Raw genomic sequence first — 17,891 nt, 5'->3', positions numbered from 1 at the left:
GTAGCTGGGCTTTTTAAAATCCGGAATTTGGCATCTTTGAAGTGTCAATAACTGATCCCCTTCTTTATGTTCCCTGCAGTGTTAAAACCAGAGAGTGCGCCTTCTAATCTCACAGATCCAGCACCAGATCTGCTTATCATAAATTACACCCGGAGGTAAAGGAATGAGGTCAGTTTGAGGTCACTGATGGAAGAACGCAGCTCTTGTTGGAAAAACAGAATAATGGTGCATTTACATATGAATCTCAATTTCGTTGTCAGATGTCATTTAAGATATCAACTTATAGTGAAAGTGGTTTTTTTTCACAGCTCATGCATGGAGATTTAATGATTGTGGAGAAATGTACTCTTACACACTCTTACATGAACAAGAATACAAAATATTATAAAAGACTTCTTTATTTCTAATCATCATGAAGCACTTTCAACAATATTACCTGTCTTCTATTCCATGTGTGGTACAGGACTATGATCTGTAATAATTCCAAGCTCAGGCAGTAGTTGGGATTTGGTATAAAAACGTCTAAAAAAAATCAGTTTAGATGCATTACAAACTATCCAGAAATTAGTCAAAGAAAAGACAAACAAAATACGTAACAAAAAAGATGGCCTTGACAAATGCAACATGTAATACTTGTACAACTTAGAAAAGTATACTTATTTTAGATTCACAAAGGACACATACATTGTATGTGTTAAATTATTATTACTCTTTTTGTTGTTTTTGTAAGGACATAAAAATGCTAACTAAATCATTCACATATTCAGCAGTCTGTTTAAATACCTTATTTTTTTTTTCTACAAAGTGAATTTACATTGTTTTAAAGTACAAAGTGCAAAGACTATGGTTTCCGTTGTCATTTTGGTGGGGGCGGGAACGGGAACAATCGCGGCGGCCACTTTAGCCTTGTTTCTTTGACAGGTTCTGCAAATATAAATGTGAAAATTAAAGTCAGAGAATGAGGAAAATGCTATTTTAAAGCAATGGCTTCCTGCTGTCATTATTTATGAATGCAATTGCCCATTTGTATATTGGTAATTGGTTTCAATCTACTGCTTGGTTTAAAAAAAAAATGGGGGTGGGAGAGAAAGCTGGAATGCATGTTGTGAATGTTAACAGCCACCTACATTAACTCACCAGTTTACTAGATGTTGTGCCTTCACCTGATTTTGCCCCTGAGGAAAAAGCAATGAGAAGGTTTTACAAGCCTGTTACATGACAGCAATACGGGTTGTTTCTGAGAAAGTTATTAAACAAATGCAAACACTCATCGTTCAAATAAAACGACCACACAGTCTTCGAACAATCTCTTCGAGCTCATACTCATTTCCCTCATTCAGTGAGAAAATAGTTAGAACGCTTGCGCACTAGAGTTTATTCTGTGAATCCACTGATTTCTAAAACAGGTTATAATTCTAATGATATAGTTTAAATAAGAACAAAAGTCTTACTAATAGAAATAAGGTCATCATTCTGAGAAATAAACTCTAGGAAGAAATAAAACTAAAACTTTTTTTATTATTATTATTATTATTATTATTATTATTATTATTATTATTATTATTATTACGTTTTCAAATAATTATTCTTTTCAAATTGGATCTTGCACAAATTCTGACTGTGCAAATGGACCCTCTCACAAAAAATACTAGGGGTGTAACGATACACCTATGCCATGGATGTTTTATTTTGTAACAAGCTACGAAAATGACGATGTTGCTGGGACCCCAAGGTAGCATTTTGGGGAAACTGGCTCTTTGTCCTTCCACCATGAACTTGAGCGATCGCCCAAGTGACGTGACATGCACTTGGAAGACAAAAGTTAGTGTATACTTAGTAAATAATATTATTATAGCTCTTATTAGTTGTTAAAAGTGTACTAATTACTATTTAATCTAATGTCAAGGAAGAAAAAAAATATTTTGTGGCATAAGGTGAAGTGAGAGATTCTGAACCTGCAGAGGGAACTGATTCACTATGGTCAGCCAATTTTAAGTGTTTATATTTCAACACAATTTAGCATGCTAAGGATTTGCCAGATTTACTAAATAGGACAAATTAGCACGAGAGCGCAATTCCAAAAAAGCACAGATGGGAGTGGAAGGTTCTGCCTGTGATCTAAAGATGACGCTCAAATTAAAGAACATAGATACAGCCGGATCATTTCCATAATCACCAACACAATCTACCAAGAGCAGATTTTTTGGGGGTGGTAAATAACTGTGCAAATACCAGTAAATTGACTAGCGCAAACCTTAGTTAATCTCCTCATAAATCATACATTTTGCATCTGAAAGGGAAACTCCAATTTCTAAAATGCATATGCAATAAGTGCAGCCGCAAAGATAACCCTGTCCATGCCTTTTCAGTGCTAAATATTCACTGTGTGCCTTTAGTAAATCCTGACAGTAGCTTTATACTGCCATAAGAGGGTTTGAGTTGGCTCAAGCTGTTCGTAAATCTGGCCCCTAAACTCAAACCTCTGGGGAATCACCCATTTAAAAAAAAAAACAGAGGAGAGTCTGCTGGCAAATAGAGAACACGACAGATCTTGTAATAAAACAAGAATCAACATTGGCTTGGTTTTTCGGAGATGGCGAGAACTGAGGGATTTTGTAAAAGCGATGCAGAGATGCCATTATTATTACTCAACTGATATTTTATTGAACAAATAAATTGCCATATGTCTCTAACAGAGTTCATTGTAAAGCATATTGTGAAGGGTCATATTCACATGCAGAGTCAAAACACAACCAAAACAATGTTCTACCGCAAAATGGCACTAGAGGGCCAAAATTTATATAGTGTACCTCTAAAATATATACAAATAGAAAACCCAGTCTATAATTGTAAAACTCTTTCACAATATTACTGCTTTTTACTGTATTTTAATCAAATAAGTGCAACCTTGTTGAGCATAAATACTTGCATAAAAGACTTTCAAAACCTTTCAACTGAACCCAAACTTTTAAACCGTAGTGTATGAAGCATTTAAATTGCATTAAAATGTGCATCACTCAACATTTGTGCAAAACCATTGTGTTTTCTGCTACCATTTGAAATCAAAGTATTCAGCACTCTCTGATGCAGTGCAAACTCTGGTGTGTAGAGGTCCATATATCTGGGTCATCCATGAGGAAATCCATGAGACTCACCCTCTTCCTTAGTGACACCCAGACATCCCATCAGTTCCTGTAGAGACAGGGCCTTATCGTTGCTGATGTCACAGTACTCCACAAACTTCTTCACACACTTCTTGGGTTTGGATTTCTTACGCAGCAAGCGCTTGAATGGTTTGATTTCTTTCTTTCCAATATCGCCGCTGGAATTCTTGTCAAGCTGACTGAAATACCAGTGAACAACTCGCTCTTCTAGAGTATGACTGGGGTCTGGCTCCAACATCCTGAATGAAGAAAAAATGATTTAAGCAAACACTGAACATGTTTACATGCACATGCTTTTAAATGTCTGTGAAACTTGCAATGTACACTGTAAAAAAAAGTTGCTTTCTTAAATTTTTAAGTACAATCAACTTAATTTCAACTTAAATTACATTAAACTGACTTAAAAAATTAGTTCTTACAACTTGTAAGAAAAGGGAAAATTGCTTGACTTTTTTGATGAGTTAAAGCAATGTAAAAACATATGTTGCATAATATTTTATCATAATATATATTTTTTTTTTTACAGTGTATTAAAATATCTGATTAAGTTTCCATAGTGAAGGACCTAAATAGCAGCATCAGCCCGGCTAACAAAAATATGTTCTAAGAACGTTTTGCATCCTTTTGCTTGGTTATGCAAACGTTAAGGGAATATTCTCGTTTTATCATTTTGCAAACATTATGGGAACGTTACTGTTTAATGTTTCTTGGAACATTCTGAAACAAGTAGTAACATTAAAAAAAAAAAAAAAATTTAGGCGTACATCCAAAGTTAACGTTTCAGAAAAAAAACATTCCATGAATGATGTATAAATAATGTTTTTATGTTAATGTGTTGAGAACATTATTAAAGACCAGATAACTTTCAACAGACATTCTTTTAACGTTACTGAAAGAACATTTATTTGTCCATAACTTTGAAAGAACCTTGTCAGAACGTTCTGAGGACATTCCTTGTAAGCTGGGAATTATTTCAGTCAGTCAGCTAATGAACTAATGAAGAAAATATTTGTACACCACACAGGAGGAAGGGTTTGTTCATTTTATGAACTGGTCCATTACATATACATTTGCCAATTCTCAGTCTCTTGTTTACCTGCCGGCAGAGGCCGGGTCAGTTACTGCATGAACCATGTCCGTGGACAACGCATCCAACACGCTCGTCAGGAATTCTGTCTTCTTCTCCCCAGGACATCCTGAAAAGGAGAGACACAAGAGTTACGAAAAGAGCTGTCTTTAAAATAACTGCATACAACTCTCAAGTTTTCCTCTCCCGAAAAGTCATTCCAAAAATCATGCCGATGGATGTTGGTAGGTTTGCCTATATCGTAGCCACCGCGCTAGCCATTATTATTAATCGAAGGAGACGTAGACATGTTATCCAAGCATTCTGAATAATTGGGAGCGGCCACGTATGAGGTGTTTTTGGGAGGTTATAGTACACAATTTCACAGAGGAACTGAGGGTTCAGATTTTCTGGATGAACAGATCAACCTTTTTTGAGTTGTGCAATGCACAATGCATCTTCTGTCCAAATACAGCACTTTAAAGAATGATCATGTGACTTTTACGGACACTAGATGACCTGTAAATGCGGGGAAAAAAGCCTTTCCATTGCAGTTTTGCGAAATATAAATGTTTTATACATACACAAATTGCCTGAAAAATTGCAAAATTAACGCGTTTCCTTTGGGTGTATTTTCAATTTGAAGGATAATGGAAATGCAGCTATTGTTAACTACACGCCAATGAGCTTGCTACTCAACATTGAAATACTTGGTCAATGTTTACTGTAGCAGTTTGCCTCTGATACCCTCCACCTTCTCCAGCTCCACCTGTTATAGATCTGCTATGGGTAATTTCATACATGAGTTCTTTGAACTTCATCAAAGAATCCTGAACAAAATGTATCATGGTTTTCACAAAAGTATTAAGCAGCACAGCTGTTTTCAACATTGATTTTAAGAAATTATTCTTGGGCACCAAATCAACATGATTGATGATATACGATGATATATGGTTCTGCTGGCATATCATGCTCCACTTGCTAGTGGCTATTCTGGGTGCTGGCGCCATAGGTGGCCCAATAAACATTGAGAAGATGTAAAGCTGACAGACGTTTCACTGTTTTTACACCAACTGCACTTAAAATGGTGGAGAGTAGGAGAGTTAAACTATGTTATGGCTTCAGAGATTCTTCGCCGCCCTGCCGTAAAAATCAGACCTCCCCTATCCTGTCTGAGGAAGATGACAGCTGCCAATCAAACAGAGGGTTTAGGTTTATGGTCACAGGTAAAAGTCTGCTGTGTGTGGGAACTGTGGTCTGTGGATGTTTGGGTGAAACCCACAAACCAGTCAGAAACATGTCCAGGTCATAATTCACCACAAAAATTTGAAATTGCATTTTTCCATACTGAAAATGAAGGCTGTTTTTTATTGGATTGTGGCATTATTTTAAAGTAAATCTGGTGTACAATAAGTTTATTATTATTATTTCAGGAAATTTGTGTCCATCGAATTTCAGTTGCTTGTGTTATGTATGTTATGTGCACATGTATTACGACTAAACTGCTATTTTAGATAAAGGAGTTTAACACAATACACCTTCTTTCTCATATCCATTTGTCTTTTAAAATAAAGAAAGGGAAAGTGTGTGGGAGAGAGAGTGTGTGCGTGCATGCGTGTGTGTGCATGTGTGTGTGTACGCGCATTTGTCTTCACATTCTGAGCTGTTTATGGTCAGGCCCAGGGGCAACAGATTCTCTGGTGTAAGAGGTCCTTGTGAACAGGTGTGTGTAAGTGTTCAGGTAAACAGTCCTCACACAAGAGAAAAGAGGAGTAAATGACATTTAAACATGTGCAGGTTTACAAGACTAGCACAGAATGCTGAGAGTTTGCGAGTGAGTGTCGTGCTGAAGATCTGCGTGACTTTCTGTTCCTCACTGAGACCAGACACAGTAAAATATCCGTCCCACCTGTTCATACGAGGGACCACATTCTTCTCGCTTTTCTAAACTACATAAAGTTTAGTGTAGTCTAGACGCTCAGTAACAAACATTTCTGACCTTTTGAGAATCCGTTTTGCTCTGGGAATTTTACATTTAATTTTTAATGTGTCTTCAGGTTCAGTTTTAATATGAATTGATTCAATTTTGAGTGAGCTGCTTTGCTTGAGGTAATGAAATACAGCCTAAAACGTCTTATCTAATAGGGCTGCACAGTTTGGTTAAAAATACAAATATACTGAAATGATACCTATATTTGCTAGACACTCCAATAGATTGCTGTAGGGATGACATATTTTTGTAAGCCAAAACCTGGACATGAGTTCGCATTTTATCACTTCTAGTTTCATCGTCCTGAAGTCAATGGGTCTGCAGAGATTTTTGTAAGCTTTTACTCGTCTTTTAAAACGGCAGTTGCTAACAAGTGTCTAAATGGCATTAAAGAGGTTGTCGGACATTAAACTTCATCAGCCAAACAGGAAAACTCACTAGTCCAATTCCACAACCTTGTTGTGTTTATAATTGCGCTCTTGCAAACTATTGCAAACTGCAAACTCAAACTTTCAGGGAAATGTTTTTAACCCTCATCCTTCCCTCGCACTTTGTAACAAATTCTTTCCTCACAGGTTTTTTTTTCGTCCTTATTTAATTTAATTTAATTTAGATAATATTTTTTCCTTTTTTAAAACAGTTATTTTTGAAGATTTTTAGTTATTTGTTATTTTATTTACCTTTAAATGACTAGATTTTATCAATAAATAATAAATAAATAAAAATTTAAGCACAACTTAAATTCTAAATAACACAATTTCATGCATAACCCCTTTAATTCAGCTCAAAATATCTCACATAGGGTGTCTTATGTAACATCATATTTCATAATTATTGCCACTAGATGGCCTTATAGCTATATGGAGCAAATGAGCTGTTCCGCTGGGTCCTAACGTCATTTCTCTTCAGTATGCATTCAGATACGCAGGTAGACATTATAAAATCATTTTTGGGGTTTTAGAATTTTTTGTTTTAAATTTAAGCATTTTTATGTCTACTGAAGCATTCCTCACGTTCCATGAATTCCTGAGTCAAATTTTTTTCAACCACAAAACTCCTCGAATCCAGTAATTTTTTTGTGTATTCGTGGTTCAAGTGTGACAAAAGTCCTAGGGTCTTGAACCACTCTGTTGAACACTCAATTTTTACATAAAAAAAAAAAAAGTAAAAAAAAGAATTCCGGGTCAAAATGACCCGAGGGAAGGATGAGGGTTAAAAATAGACTGAAACAGTTGTCGGAAGCTTAGTGATGGTGACCTTGACAGTCATGTGACTGTGATGTAGTTAATTTATAGCATAATTTTAGCTTTTTACTTCTGCCGATTGTAGAGCTTATTTTCTGCAATAATCCAAAAGCCAATGAAAAACCAATTTGGGTTTTTTGTTGAGGTAACCGGGGATGCTTACTTCTGGTTTGGCCTCAAAAATACATAATCACTGCAGTGCTCTATTAAACCAGCAAGACTACAGATGATAATGACCTGCAGTGTGTGATTAACTTTTCCTTTAAGGCACTTCTTATTATAAGGACACGACATTCAGACATTCAATGAACTCTCCAGCTATTTCACCTGATTAAAACGCTGAGTCAGAATTCCCTGAGCAAACCCATCCAGATCCTGCATTTTACAACATTTCAGCATTACCCAGAATCCCACAGCTTGTGGATCTTACATAAAACTCTCAAGTTGCAACATAGTCATGAGAATTGCGGTATTGGCAGTGGATTGTGGACGTTTAGCTGCCAGCAGCCTTCGGCCCCCATCAGCCCCCCTTCTACACCACAGTTAACCAGCCGTGACCAGAGAGCTGCTCACACAACAGCACCTGTACACATGCTGCTGGCAGCCTGAACGTCCACACACACACACCTGAGGAACACAGGAGTATTTGTTCACATATTGAGATATTAGAATGTTTACCATAGCGCACAATGACAAAGCTAGTCTAGTAGTGGAGACTAAGACCAGCAATTAATCTGCATCTCAGACATACTAAGCTGGGTCAGTTCTACTATTTTCTACAGGACAGATTCATATTGCCTGGGATACAATATTATTCAATACAAAAATAACAAATTAATTGAACATTGGGGTTCAATTGAAATAACTTTGGTTTGAGTAGTGTAGGCTATTATCCAGTAAGAAAAATAGGCGATTTATTATGCAATACCATATCATATCGGTTAAAACATGTATCCCCCTTATTGAGCGCATACGTTTTTATGCACATTTTTAAAATGTATGTGCATCTTAGCATTTCCATCCAGCGTTTTTTTTTAATGCAATATCCTAAAATTTGCATTAAAATAGGCAGGATGGAAACATTGTCTTTTCTCTAATCAAATTATGTTTTTTATTAATTTATATTTTTTTACTGTGTCCTCACTCTCCATCCTGGTAGTCTTTTGTAATATCTAAGTCCCTTTCAAGGAAAGTCTTTTCACTTAGCGGCCATATTTGCAACACCTGCGGACAGCTATTTCGGGCATTCAAGTCCAAGAATGGGGAAATTCTGAAATTCCAAAAACTGCTTGCCGAACTCAAAATTAAATAACATTTAAAATCGGCAACAAAATCTGACATGAGCTGTCACATAAATGTCTATTCTTATGCTCAAATAGTGTTAAAACAGCGTAATCTTTCAGGCTAGACTAGCCAATGCACATGTGCAGTCCTAAGTGTGAATTTAAGGCCTCTTCTATGGGAACCAGAGCTTCTAACGGCAGCTGCAGAGACGCAATCACTTTACCAATCAGTGATTGGCTCTTTTATTTAGAAAGCGGGACGTATTCTGCTATATTGCTTGTTGCCATTTCTCCAATTCATAAATAATAGCCTCTAAAATAAAATGGTGCTATATAGCACTAAAAGTGTAGCCTGACAAGCCAGACCCACATCAAGATGTTGGGTCTGGAAACTCACCATTGACAGGGCTCAATCCGAGGGGCGGGATAAACGGTTGTCTTTCAAATCCCCTCTGCACGCAATTGGATAGCACTACAACCAACCAGAGCAAAGAAGAAGGTGAAGCCGAGCTAACGTTAGTTGATAGACTTTCGCCATATCCGGTCGGCAAAACTTCGAACACATCTTCCTTTCTTAAGAATGACTTCAGTGCCGTTCTTTGTTCTTTTCTCAAAGAAAAGCTTAACTCCAAGTCTTCCAGAGTCGCGGCCAAAGCCGATTCAAAAGGCCGCTGTTCGTCAGCTTCTTTGTTTACGATTAGCACGCAGAACCTCCGCAATCTGCCGTGACATGCCGTCATTATGTTAAGCCTGCCCACCGACTCTACACAGGCTGTGATTGGCCTGACCAGAGTTTGGTTTTTCCAGCTCTCAGAAGAGTTGCACTCGCGGCAAAATAAATGTTCTGCCGCTAGGGTTCGTCTAGATTTCTAGGCTACTAAAAGTGGTTCTTTGGCTCATAATCATAGGGGAACCACTTTAAGTGCTGTATAGCACCAAATCTTGGTGCTTCAGTGGTTCTTCACCGGTTCTTTGGGATGACTGAGGTGCTACACAATGTAAAAAATAAAAACAGAAAATGTACTGGTCATTTTCTGCCAGTACATTATCCAGTAATTTTACGGAAATTTCCATTAACCCTTAAAGGTCCCATGGCATGAAATTTTCTTTTTATGAGGTTTTTCAACATTAATATGAGTTCCCCTAGCCTGAATATTGTCCCCAAGTGGATAGAAATGTTGATCAGTGTAAACCGAGTTCTGGCTGTCTTTCTCTGCCCTTGAGAAAATGACAGGCCAGACTACCCAATCCTGAAGTCTCCTGTTATGAAGTCAAAACAGGAACGGTTACCTCCCTTTCCTCCGCCCAGAGAATTTGGCACGCCCAAGCGAGCGTTATATTTGTTTGTCCTCAAGAGATCATGGCTTTTAAACGAGTGAGGCATGCAAGTCTTTGGATGTACAAATGAAAACAGAAGTCTTTTTTCAGTTCCTTCTGATCTGTGATCAGTGATTTCTTATGTGTAGCTAATTATTTATTATTCATGCACACGCAGCGGCTTCTCTCTCTCCCAGTCAGTGTTTTTGTACGTCCTCGTGGCGTCTATCTGCTCTAAAATGTGCATACAGTCGTTTCTGCTGAACATCAGCAGAGCCACATCTTTAGAGATAAACCGCACACACGCCGAAGCTCGGGCTGCACTGGCCGGTCGGCCTTCAACATCCCCGACCCCCAGTACTGCATCTGGCCCACAGCGGAGGCACCAAACGCGGCGTGAGATTAAGTAGAAGGGGGGTAAGCGTGAGCATATCCGGGCTAGCCAGCCTAGCCCCACAATAAATTGGATTACATTCGATTACTGCAATGTTTTCTTTGTTTGCGCTGTGTACTCAATGTGCATTACTGACGCTTTTCATATGATAGGAAAATATCAAAAAATAATGCTATAATCAACACCTACTCGTAACTCGTTCATCTCGACAGCTGTAATGGTACATTGCATGTGTTACAAAGTTGGTAATAAGGATGAAGACGGACTCGGTGTGACTGGGACTCGTGTTTATTCAGAACTCTCAGATACAAACACAATAAACTTGCGCTGACAGCGCTCTCACAACTCAGTAGTTACTATAAATAACTTTGTTAGCAATCGCTCCGTCTATGGTACATTAGTGATGTCCGGTTCGCGAACTAATCATTCTTTTGAACTGGTTCTTTTTAGTGAACCGAATCAGTTCACCAAATCGGACTGAATCGTTCTAAACGGTTCGCGTCTCCAGTCAGCGCTGATTTACTAAAGTTACTAACTTTCTAACATGAGTGACAGCTCCTCCGACTAGAAATAAACTAATAACCTGAAGTATATACTAGTAACTACAACAGTTCACTGAACTGAGATGTGCTGAGAACTGATGAGAAGTGAACTCAGGTCCATCCGTCTCTCTGGCAGCAGCTCGTGCCTGGTAGACCTCGTTAAACCACGCCACCTCCGTTCATTTTAAATGCAAAGAAGTCAGCCAATCACAACAGTGGCCGTTTTTACTGAAGTCTCACAGCAGACACTTTAAAACACAAACTAATGCAATGTGTAATTCAAAATACAGGTAAAACACCTGTAAAAAAAACAATACGGTTTTACAGTGTATAGCACCACTCCCATATACAGAACCACCAAAAGTGGTTCCCCAATGATTACGAGCCAAGAACCACGTTTACTGCCATGTAGCACCATTTCTGTGTAGGAGTGAACCGCCTTTCTATATCTATAGTCTTTGGTAGTATCCCTTTAAAAAACAAAAGCCAGCTCCTTGATGTCATTATCACCCAGGAAGTGACATTTTACTGGAGGGACATCAACAGCAAAAACATAAGTGAGTATTAGCAATTGATTTGATGAATTCTGTGATTGTTTGTGGTGTTAGTTGGTTTGTGTTGCTCCAAAATGTTCCATCCTGTCTGATGAAATCACATAAATCAGTATAATAATATAAGACTAAAAATGAACTTTTCCTTTTACATTTGAAGAAATTCCCAAAGGGAGGAGTGTCCGATTCCAAAACAAATATAGAACACGTTACTTACACGCACATTCTCACACCTCATACTGTTTCAAAAGCCTATTTCACCACTTAATCTTAATTAAAACATGAAGATAATCCTATTAGTCAAAGTCTGGCCAGGGTTACTCTAGAATCTGTTATCTGGGACTGAGACAAAGCACAAAAGCATTGCTCATGTACTTACACTAACAAAACAGTACCGTGGTATTTCCATGGTATTCTTAGAAGTACCATGTGCTGTAAATACCATGGCGCATTATAATGGCAATCGTTCAGCATCATGGTAGATATTAAAACGCAACCGTGTTATTTCATCTAACACCAAGTTGGTAACACCACAGTTTTTGTAAGGGTGGGTATTTGGCCTGAGCAATAAATATACACATGATTTTTCACATTTATATATTTTCTCTGAAATTAGCTGATTTGAATGAACCACGAATGAATTTGAACTGTAGAACTGTTCAATATGGTCAAAATATTTTGCAATTCCACTGATGCTAGTGGTGCTAAAGTCTTTAAAATCTTTAAATCAAAGGTGCACTATGTAACTTTTCTGTTCACTTGAGGTTGCCTGTTCAAAACAAAGGCGTAGTTTGATTATGCCACGTTTGAGCGCAAAATCTTAGGACATGTGGTCTTCACCTCACAGCCAGTGGAAAAGAATCTGGATAGGACTCGGTAGAAATCATGTTCATGGATGTGATTATTAACGTTACTGTAGTATGAAGCAGAGCAGGACCGAGTGCTGTGGAGCTGAGCAAGGCCGCTGGAGTGATTGTTAATGAAAAGTGGGGTGGGACTTTTATTATGACACAGTCTCCGGTGGGACTTTTATTATGACACAGTCGCCGGCGCCACTTCCGCTTTTCCGGTCATGAGCTCTGTTTATCATATTAGATACATCCGAGTGTGCTATGACACTTGTTCACACTGCAGTAAGAGTAAAGCATTTCTACAAAATAAAACCGGAAAACGAGGGTAACATATATGACGCAATCGACAGACGAATCCCTCACACGTCGCGGTTCCTCGGTTAAAATAGCAATTTCTCACGATTTACAAATAGTTGGAAACATTTGGGATATTGTAAGTACTCAACTGAACAAAATATATAACACTGGCCTAGTGGTTTTTGGATATTTTACTCAAAAACATTTAATATGCTTGATGTTCATTCATCTTAACCTACCATTCAAAAGTTTGGAATCAGAAAGATTATCACTATTATCACTATATGTTTTGGAAAGTCTCTGATGCTCACCAAGGCTGAATTAATTTGCTCAAAAATACAGTAAAACTAATTTTTAATTATAAATAATATGAATATAATACATTTCAAAGATGACAAAGCTGAATTTTCAGCATCATGACTCCAGTCTTCAGTGTCACATGATCCTCCAGAAATAATTTCAATATGCTAATTTGCTATTCAAGAAACATTTCTTATTACTACACATTTTTTGATGAATAAAAAGTTCAAAATCTTCTGAAACATTAAAAATATTAATTTAAAAAACAGCTTGCAGACACCAAACCTTTGAACAGTAGTGTATATTGCCAATCTGTAAATGTTCAATATACCACGCAGTCCCCATACAGAGATGTAGTCTAATCTAATCAACAAATTAATTCATGCTGGAAATGGAAGTCACTCCCTCGTTTCCTTTTTGCTGTTTTTTATCTTCGCCCTCCACTCCTTTTCCTCTGTTCTTCATCACAGCCACTCCCCCACACTCATCCCTCCTTGTCATCCTCCAAGGCTCGTGCTATCTATTGTAATCTATCTTTTCTACCTCCCCTTTCGTCAGTGAGATGATCTGTTAACATCTTGTCGTCTATGCGGACCGCAGGGTCGTGGGAAACCAGGAGATGGTTTTAGACTCTAGATGTCACACACACACATACCTGTGCACACTTGAGCTCACATCCAAACACAAACATAGATACACATTCACACATCCTTGTGTTTTATGCTTACATGCATTTTTGAAACATTGAGTATTTTGACTCATTTTGAGTATGGAAATTTATATCAAACACAACTTAAATATATTAAATTGAACAGCTGGTAGTGCAGTAAGTGCACCTATTAAACAATACATAATATATTAAAATTAAAATGTATTTACTTTTATTTCATGGAGGTCCTCTTTTAATATTCGTAAGGTTGTTTGGTTAAAAAAAGCTTGATGTTTTTCATTTTTGCACTGTTTTTGTAAATTGTCCTGTTGCTAGTTTTGAGTTGTGAAGTATGTCTCTCTCTTAGCAAACCTTGCACAATATTTAGCCGTCTGCTCAGAAGCACACATAAGCTCACCCTGCAGATGTCTGCTCCTGTAATGGTCCTTTGGTTTGTTTGGATGGGCTCTGGCATTTCCATCACATTTTGGTTGTTCGAATCTACAGCAAGAGAGAGAGGGAGGACAAAAGTGAAATACAAAGCATTATTGTTTGCACAGAGACGAGTCTAACAGCTCAAATATTCCACCAATGCTGAGAAAAATGTTAAATAACAGGGAGACAAGATAATAATATTAACATTATAATATAATAACATTATTATTTACCATTTATTGTTAATAGATATTACCATATCTATCTATCTTTCATCTGTATGTCTATCTATCTATCTATCTATCTATCTATCTATCTATCTATCTATCTATCTATCTATCTATCTATCTATCTATCTATCTATCTATCTATCTATCTATCTATCTATCTATCTATCTATCTATCTATCTATCTATCATCTATCATCTATCATCTATCTATCTATCTATCTATCTATCTATCTTTCATCTGTATGTCTATCTATCTATCTATCTATCTATCTATCTATCTATCTATCTATCTATCTATCTATCTATCTATCTATCTATCTATCTATCTATCTATCTATCTATCTATCTATCTATCTATCTATCTATCCATCTATCCATCTATCCATCTATCTATCTATCTATTTGTCTATCTGTCTGTCTATCTACCTATCTATCATCCATCCATCCATCGGCTATCTATCTATCTATCTATCTATCTATCTATCTATCTATCTATCTATCTATCTATCTATCTATCTATCTATCTATCTATCTATCTATCTATCTATCTATCTATCTATCTATCTATCTATCTATCTATCTATCTATCTATCTATCTATCTATCTATCTATCATCCATCTATCTGTCTGTCTGTCCATCCATCCATCCATCCATCCATCGGCTGTCTACACACACACACACACACATATTTATATATATATATATATATATATATATATATATATATATATATATATATATATATATATATATATATATATATATATATATATATATATATATATATATATATATATATATATATATATATATATATATAAATAATCTTTTTATATATCCAACAAGTCCACTAGGATCCAATCACTATAAGGCCGACTCAAGATGCCGGAAACAAAGGAATGGGATGAGAGAAAAGTGGACAAAAAGAAAAAGTGGGTAAGAAGTGTAAGACAAGAGAAACATTCATGGCCCCATTAGGAGAGTAAATGTGCTCCAATCACTGCCAGGCGACAGAGAAGGAGAGAGAGGAGGGTGATGGGAAGGTAGCACTTCCATGCGTGCCCTAATGTGCTGTCTGGCACACTGCCTGAGGCTTTGTTAACTTAATACCACATTTGGCGATGGTCAGAAATCCACAGCATCATTCCATTACACTCATTAAAGGTGCCCCTGAATACAGCGGGTGTCACTGACCCCTGACAAACACACTCACTATGTTTTGTCTTTCTGCCAGGTTTCTTGATCCGCCTGTTAGTAAATGAGTAGTTAATCAAAATCATTTGATGGTATATTTAGCGTCATGGATTCTGTTCTCATCAAGTTGCTCTCAATGTTAAAAGAGACTGAATGAGATCGGGCCAAGTATTGGCCCCTGAGAGACTCCGAAGCTCAATTTTGTACCCCATAGTAAGTCAAATAAAGAGACCTGCCCCGGGTGTATATTAGATGTACTGTAAGAGAACAAGTCGACTGGCACTTACCATTTTAAAAGCCAAGTGGTGGGTTTTTCCTTTCAATGGAGACAAACTGCTTAAGTTGTATTTTGGCAACTAAATAAGGACGGATCTGTTTCTTTGAGGTGCCAGAGGCATTTTAAAGTGTTTAAAATAACATTTTAACATTTTGTTAAAGCTGAAGTTAAAGAGACATGCTGTAATAACATCCTTGCAGTTATATTAGAGAAATTCCCACCTGATTTTTATGTAATAAGTAGATCTCCGAGCTAAAACGGTAGAATTGCACTACACATATGTTTTCTTAAGCAAAGTACTTTACCTTGTGGATGTGCCAGGTATGGGTCGTCCAGTGTCCACCAGGACACACCAGCAGTACCCGGTGGAGGGATGGCACTGGACGGGTTTGTAGAGGCCACCGTGGGCGCAGTCAGGTACAAAAACCGCTTCATTTTTATGTTGTCTTGCTTCTTCCTGTGCCGACAGCTGCTCTTGATCACACGAGGTGTCTGAGGTAAAGTGAGACAGAAGAAAGGAGTGAAATACAGCAGGAGACACAATTTGAGTGAGTAAGTGTCAGTGTTCTCTGTGGTGAAGTGAGGCCAAGCATCTGTGTTGCTGTACAGTGAAAGTAGACAGTGACCAGGAGCTGTCAAGCACCAAAAAAGCACCACAATTTCCATAAAATAAGTCATTTGAATAGCTTATGAGGAACAGAACAAAACGGAACAAGCTCCAACCTAAAATAAGGATACAAACAAATCCAGTGTTTGACTAATATCTTGTCTACTACAGGTCTTAATCTTGATTTTGGAAGGCGGCACAGATACATCCATATCCCACAATCCTGTGCATGTGTTTGGGCTGGATAAAAGAACATATTAATGCTGTCCGATGTTAAAATAATTAATAAAAAATTACAATTTAATTATATTTAAACTGATATAATTTATTCACATTTTAATTAAATTCATTTAAAAAAATTGGCTGTTGAACAAATAATTTAATCGTATGAAATAATTTATACCTAGAAATAAGCACTGCCATATTTATTATTAAACATGATATCCCATGATTCAATGTATGTGCCTCGGCTGGTTAAAACAATTTAATTGCTGTCTGATGTTGAAAGAATTAATAATACATTTAAATTAGTTAAATTCAATTACATTTTAAATTAATTCAATTAAATTGAAATTCATTTTGGAAGTTGAACTAATTAATTAAATGTAAATGTTTAACTTTTTCAACTTATGATTCCATTTATACTGAAAAATAAGAATTGTATTCATTAAATACATAGCCTATCATTATCATGTACATGTTATTCAGCTGGTTAAAAGAACGTCTGTTGTAAAAATATTTTTTTATTGTTACATTTAATTGGCTGTTGAACAAAGGTCTATCAATTTATGATTCAATTGATAAATAATCTTATACTACAGGGCTGTTGAATGCTTGAATCTGATTGTTTAACAAACGTGTGCAATTATTTTCAGGGAAACATGGCTAAAGTAGTTCCAGGCAGGTCTTGACCGCATTACAGGTCCATATCACTTCGCCAAATTTCAGTTATTTCAAAGGTCCTTACAGCCGAAAACAGCAAAAGAACCTAAACCCACAATGACACCGACCAAGCAAAGAAATATAGTAAACAATCAGATAAAAACAACAAATTATTTCCTTGTTTTTTGCCACAAAATGAAGTTTTATAAAGTACGGAAAGCACATACTCTCTTTCTCCCGCTCTCCTGAAATGGACATATACTCGCAGTATCACACAGAAACGTGTTGTCTGTGCTGCTCTGACGATTTTATCAGTAAAATGGTTCAGCAACTCAAAATCTACATGACATTTCTTACTAGTGAAGTGATAACAGCGCTATTCTTGAAGCAGATAAACTTACAGTTTCACTATTAGTAGAGACGCTGCTGCCGAACACTGTTGAGATATGCACAGACTCAGGTAATTCACACATGCTTATCTCTCTCTCTCTCTCTCTCTCTCTCTCTCTCTCTCTCTCTCTCTCTCTAACAACAGCATTAACTCTTTCCCCACCAGCGTTTTTTTTAAAAAGTTTTTTAAAAGGAAACCTGTACATTCATTTATCCTGCTCCTGTCA

General features: G+C 36.9%; 1 protein-coding gene across 2 annotated transcripts in view; it reads right to left on the bottom strand.

The window, feature by feature from the left end:
* Positions 1-303: 303 nt before the first annotated feature.
* Positions 304-17,891, bottom strand: part of smoc2 (SPARC related modular calcium binding 2) — a 46,597-nt gene continuing 29,009 nt past the window's right edge. For both annotated transcript variants that reach the window (XM_079841923.1, XM_079841922.1), the window contains exons 8-13: positions 16,091-16,277; positions 14,067-14,149; positions 4,261-4,360; positions 3,156-3,403; positions 1,138-1,175; positions 304-924 (exon numbers count right to left, since the gene is read on the bottom strand). In XM_079841923.1, the coding sequence (XP_079698049.1) occupies positions 901-924; positions 1,138-1,175; positions 3,156-3,403; positions 4,261-4,360; positions 14,067-14,149; positions 16,091-16,277 (680 nt within the window). In that variant the 3' untranslated portion in view covers positions 304-900. The remainder of the gene's footprint in view (positions 925-1,137; positions 1,176-3,155; positions 3,404-4,260; positions 4,361-14,066; positions 14,150-16,090; positions 16,278-17,891) is intronic.

Source organism: Gobio gobio, assembly GCF_949357685.1.
Source record: "Gobio gobio genome assembly, chromosome: 18".
Lineage (NCBI taxonomy): Eukaryota > Metazoa > Chordata > Actinopteri > Cypriniformes > Gobionidae > Gobio > Gobio gobio.
The sequence above is the reverse complement of the archived record's forward strand: the minus strand, read 5'-3'. Positions and strand labels throughout refer to the sequence as shown.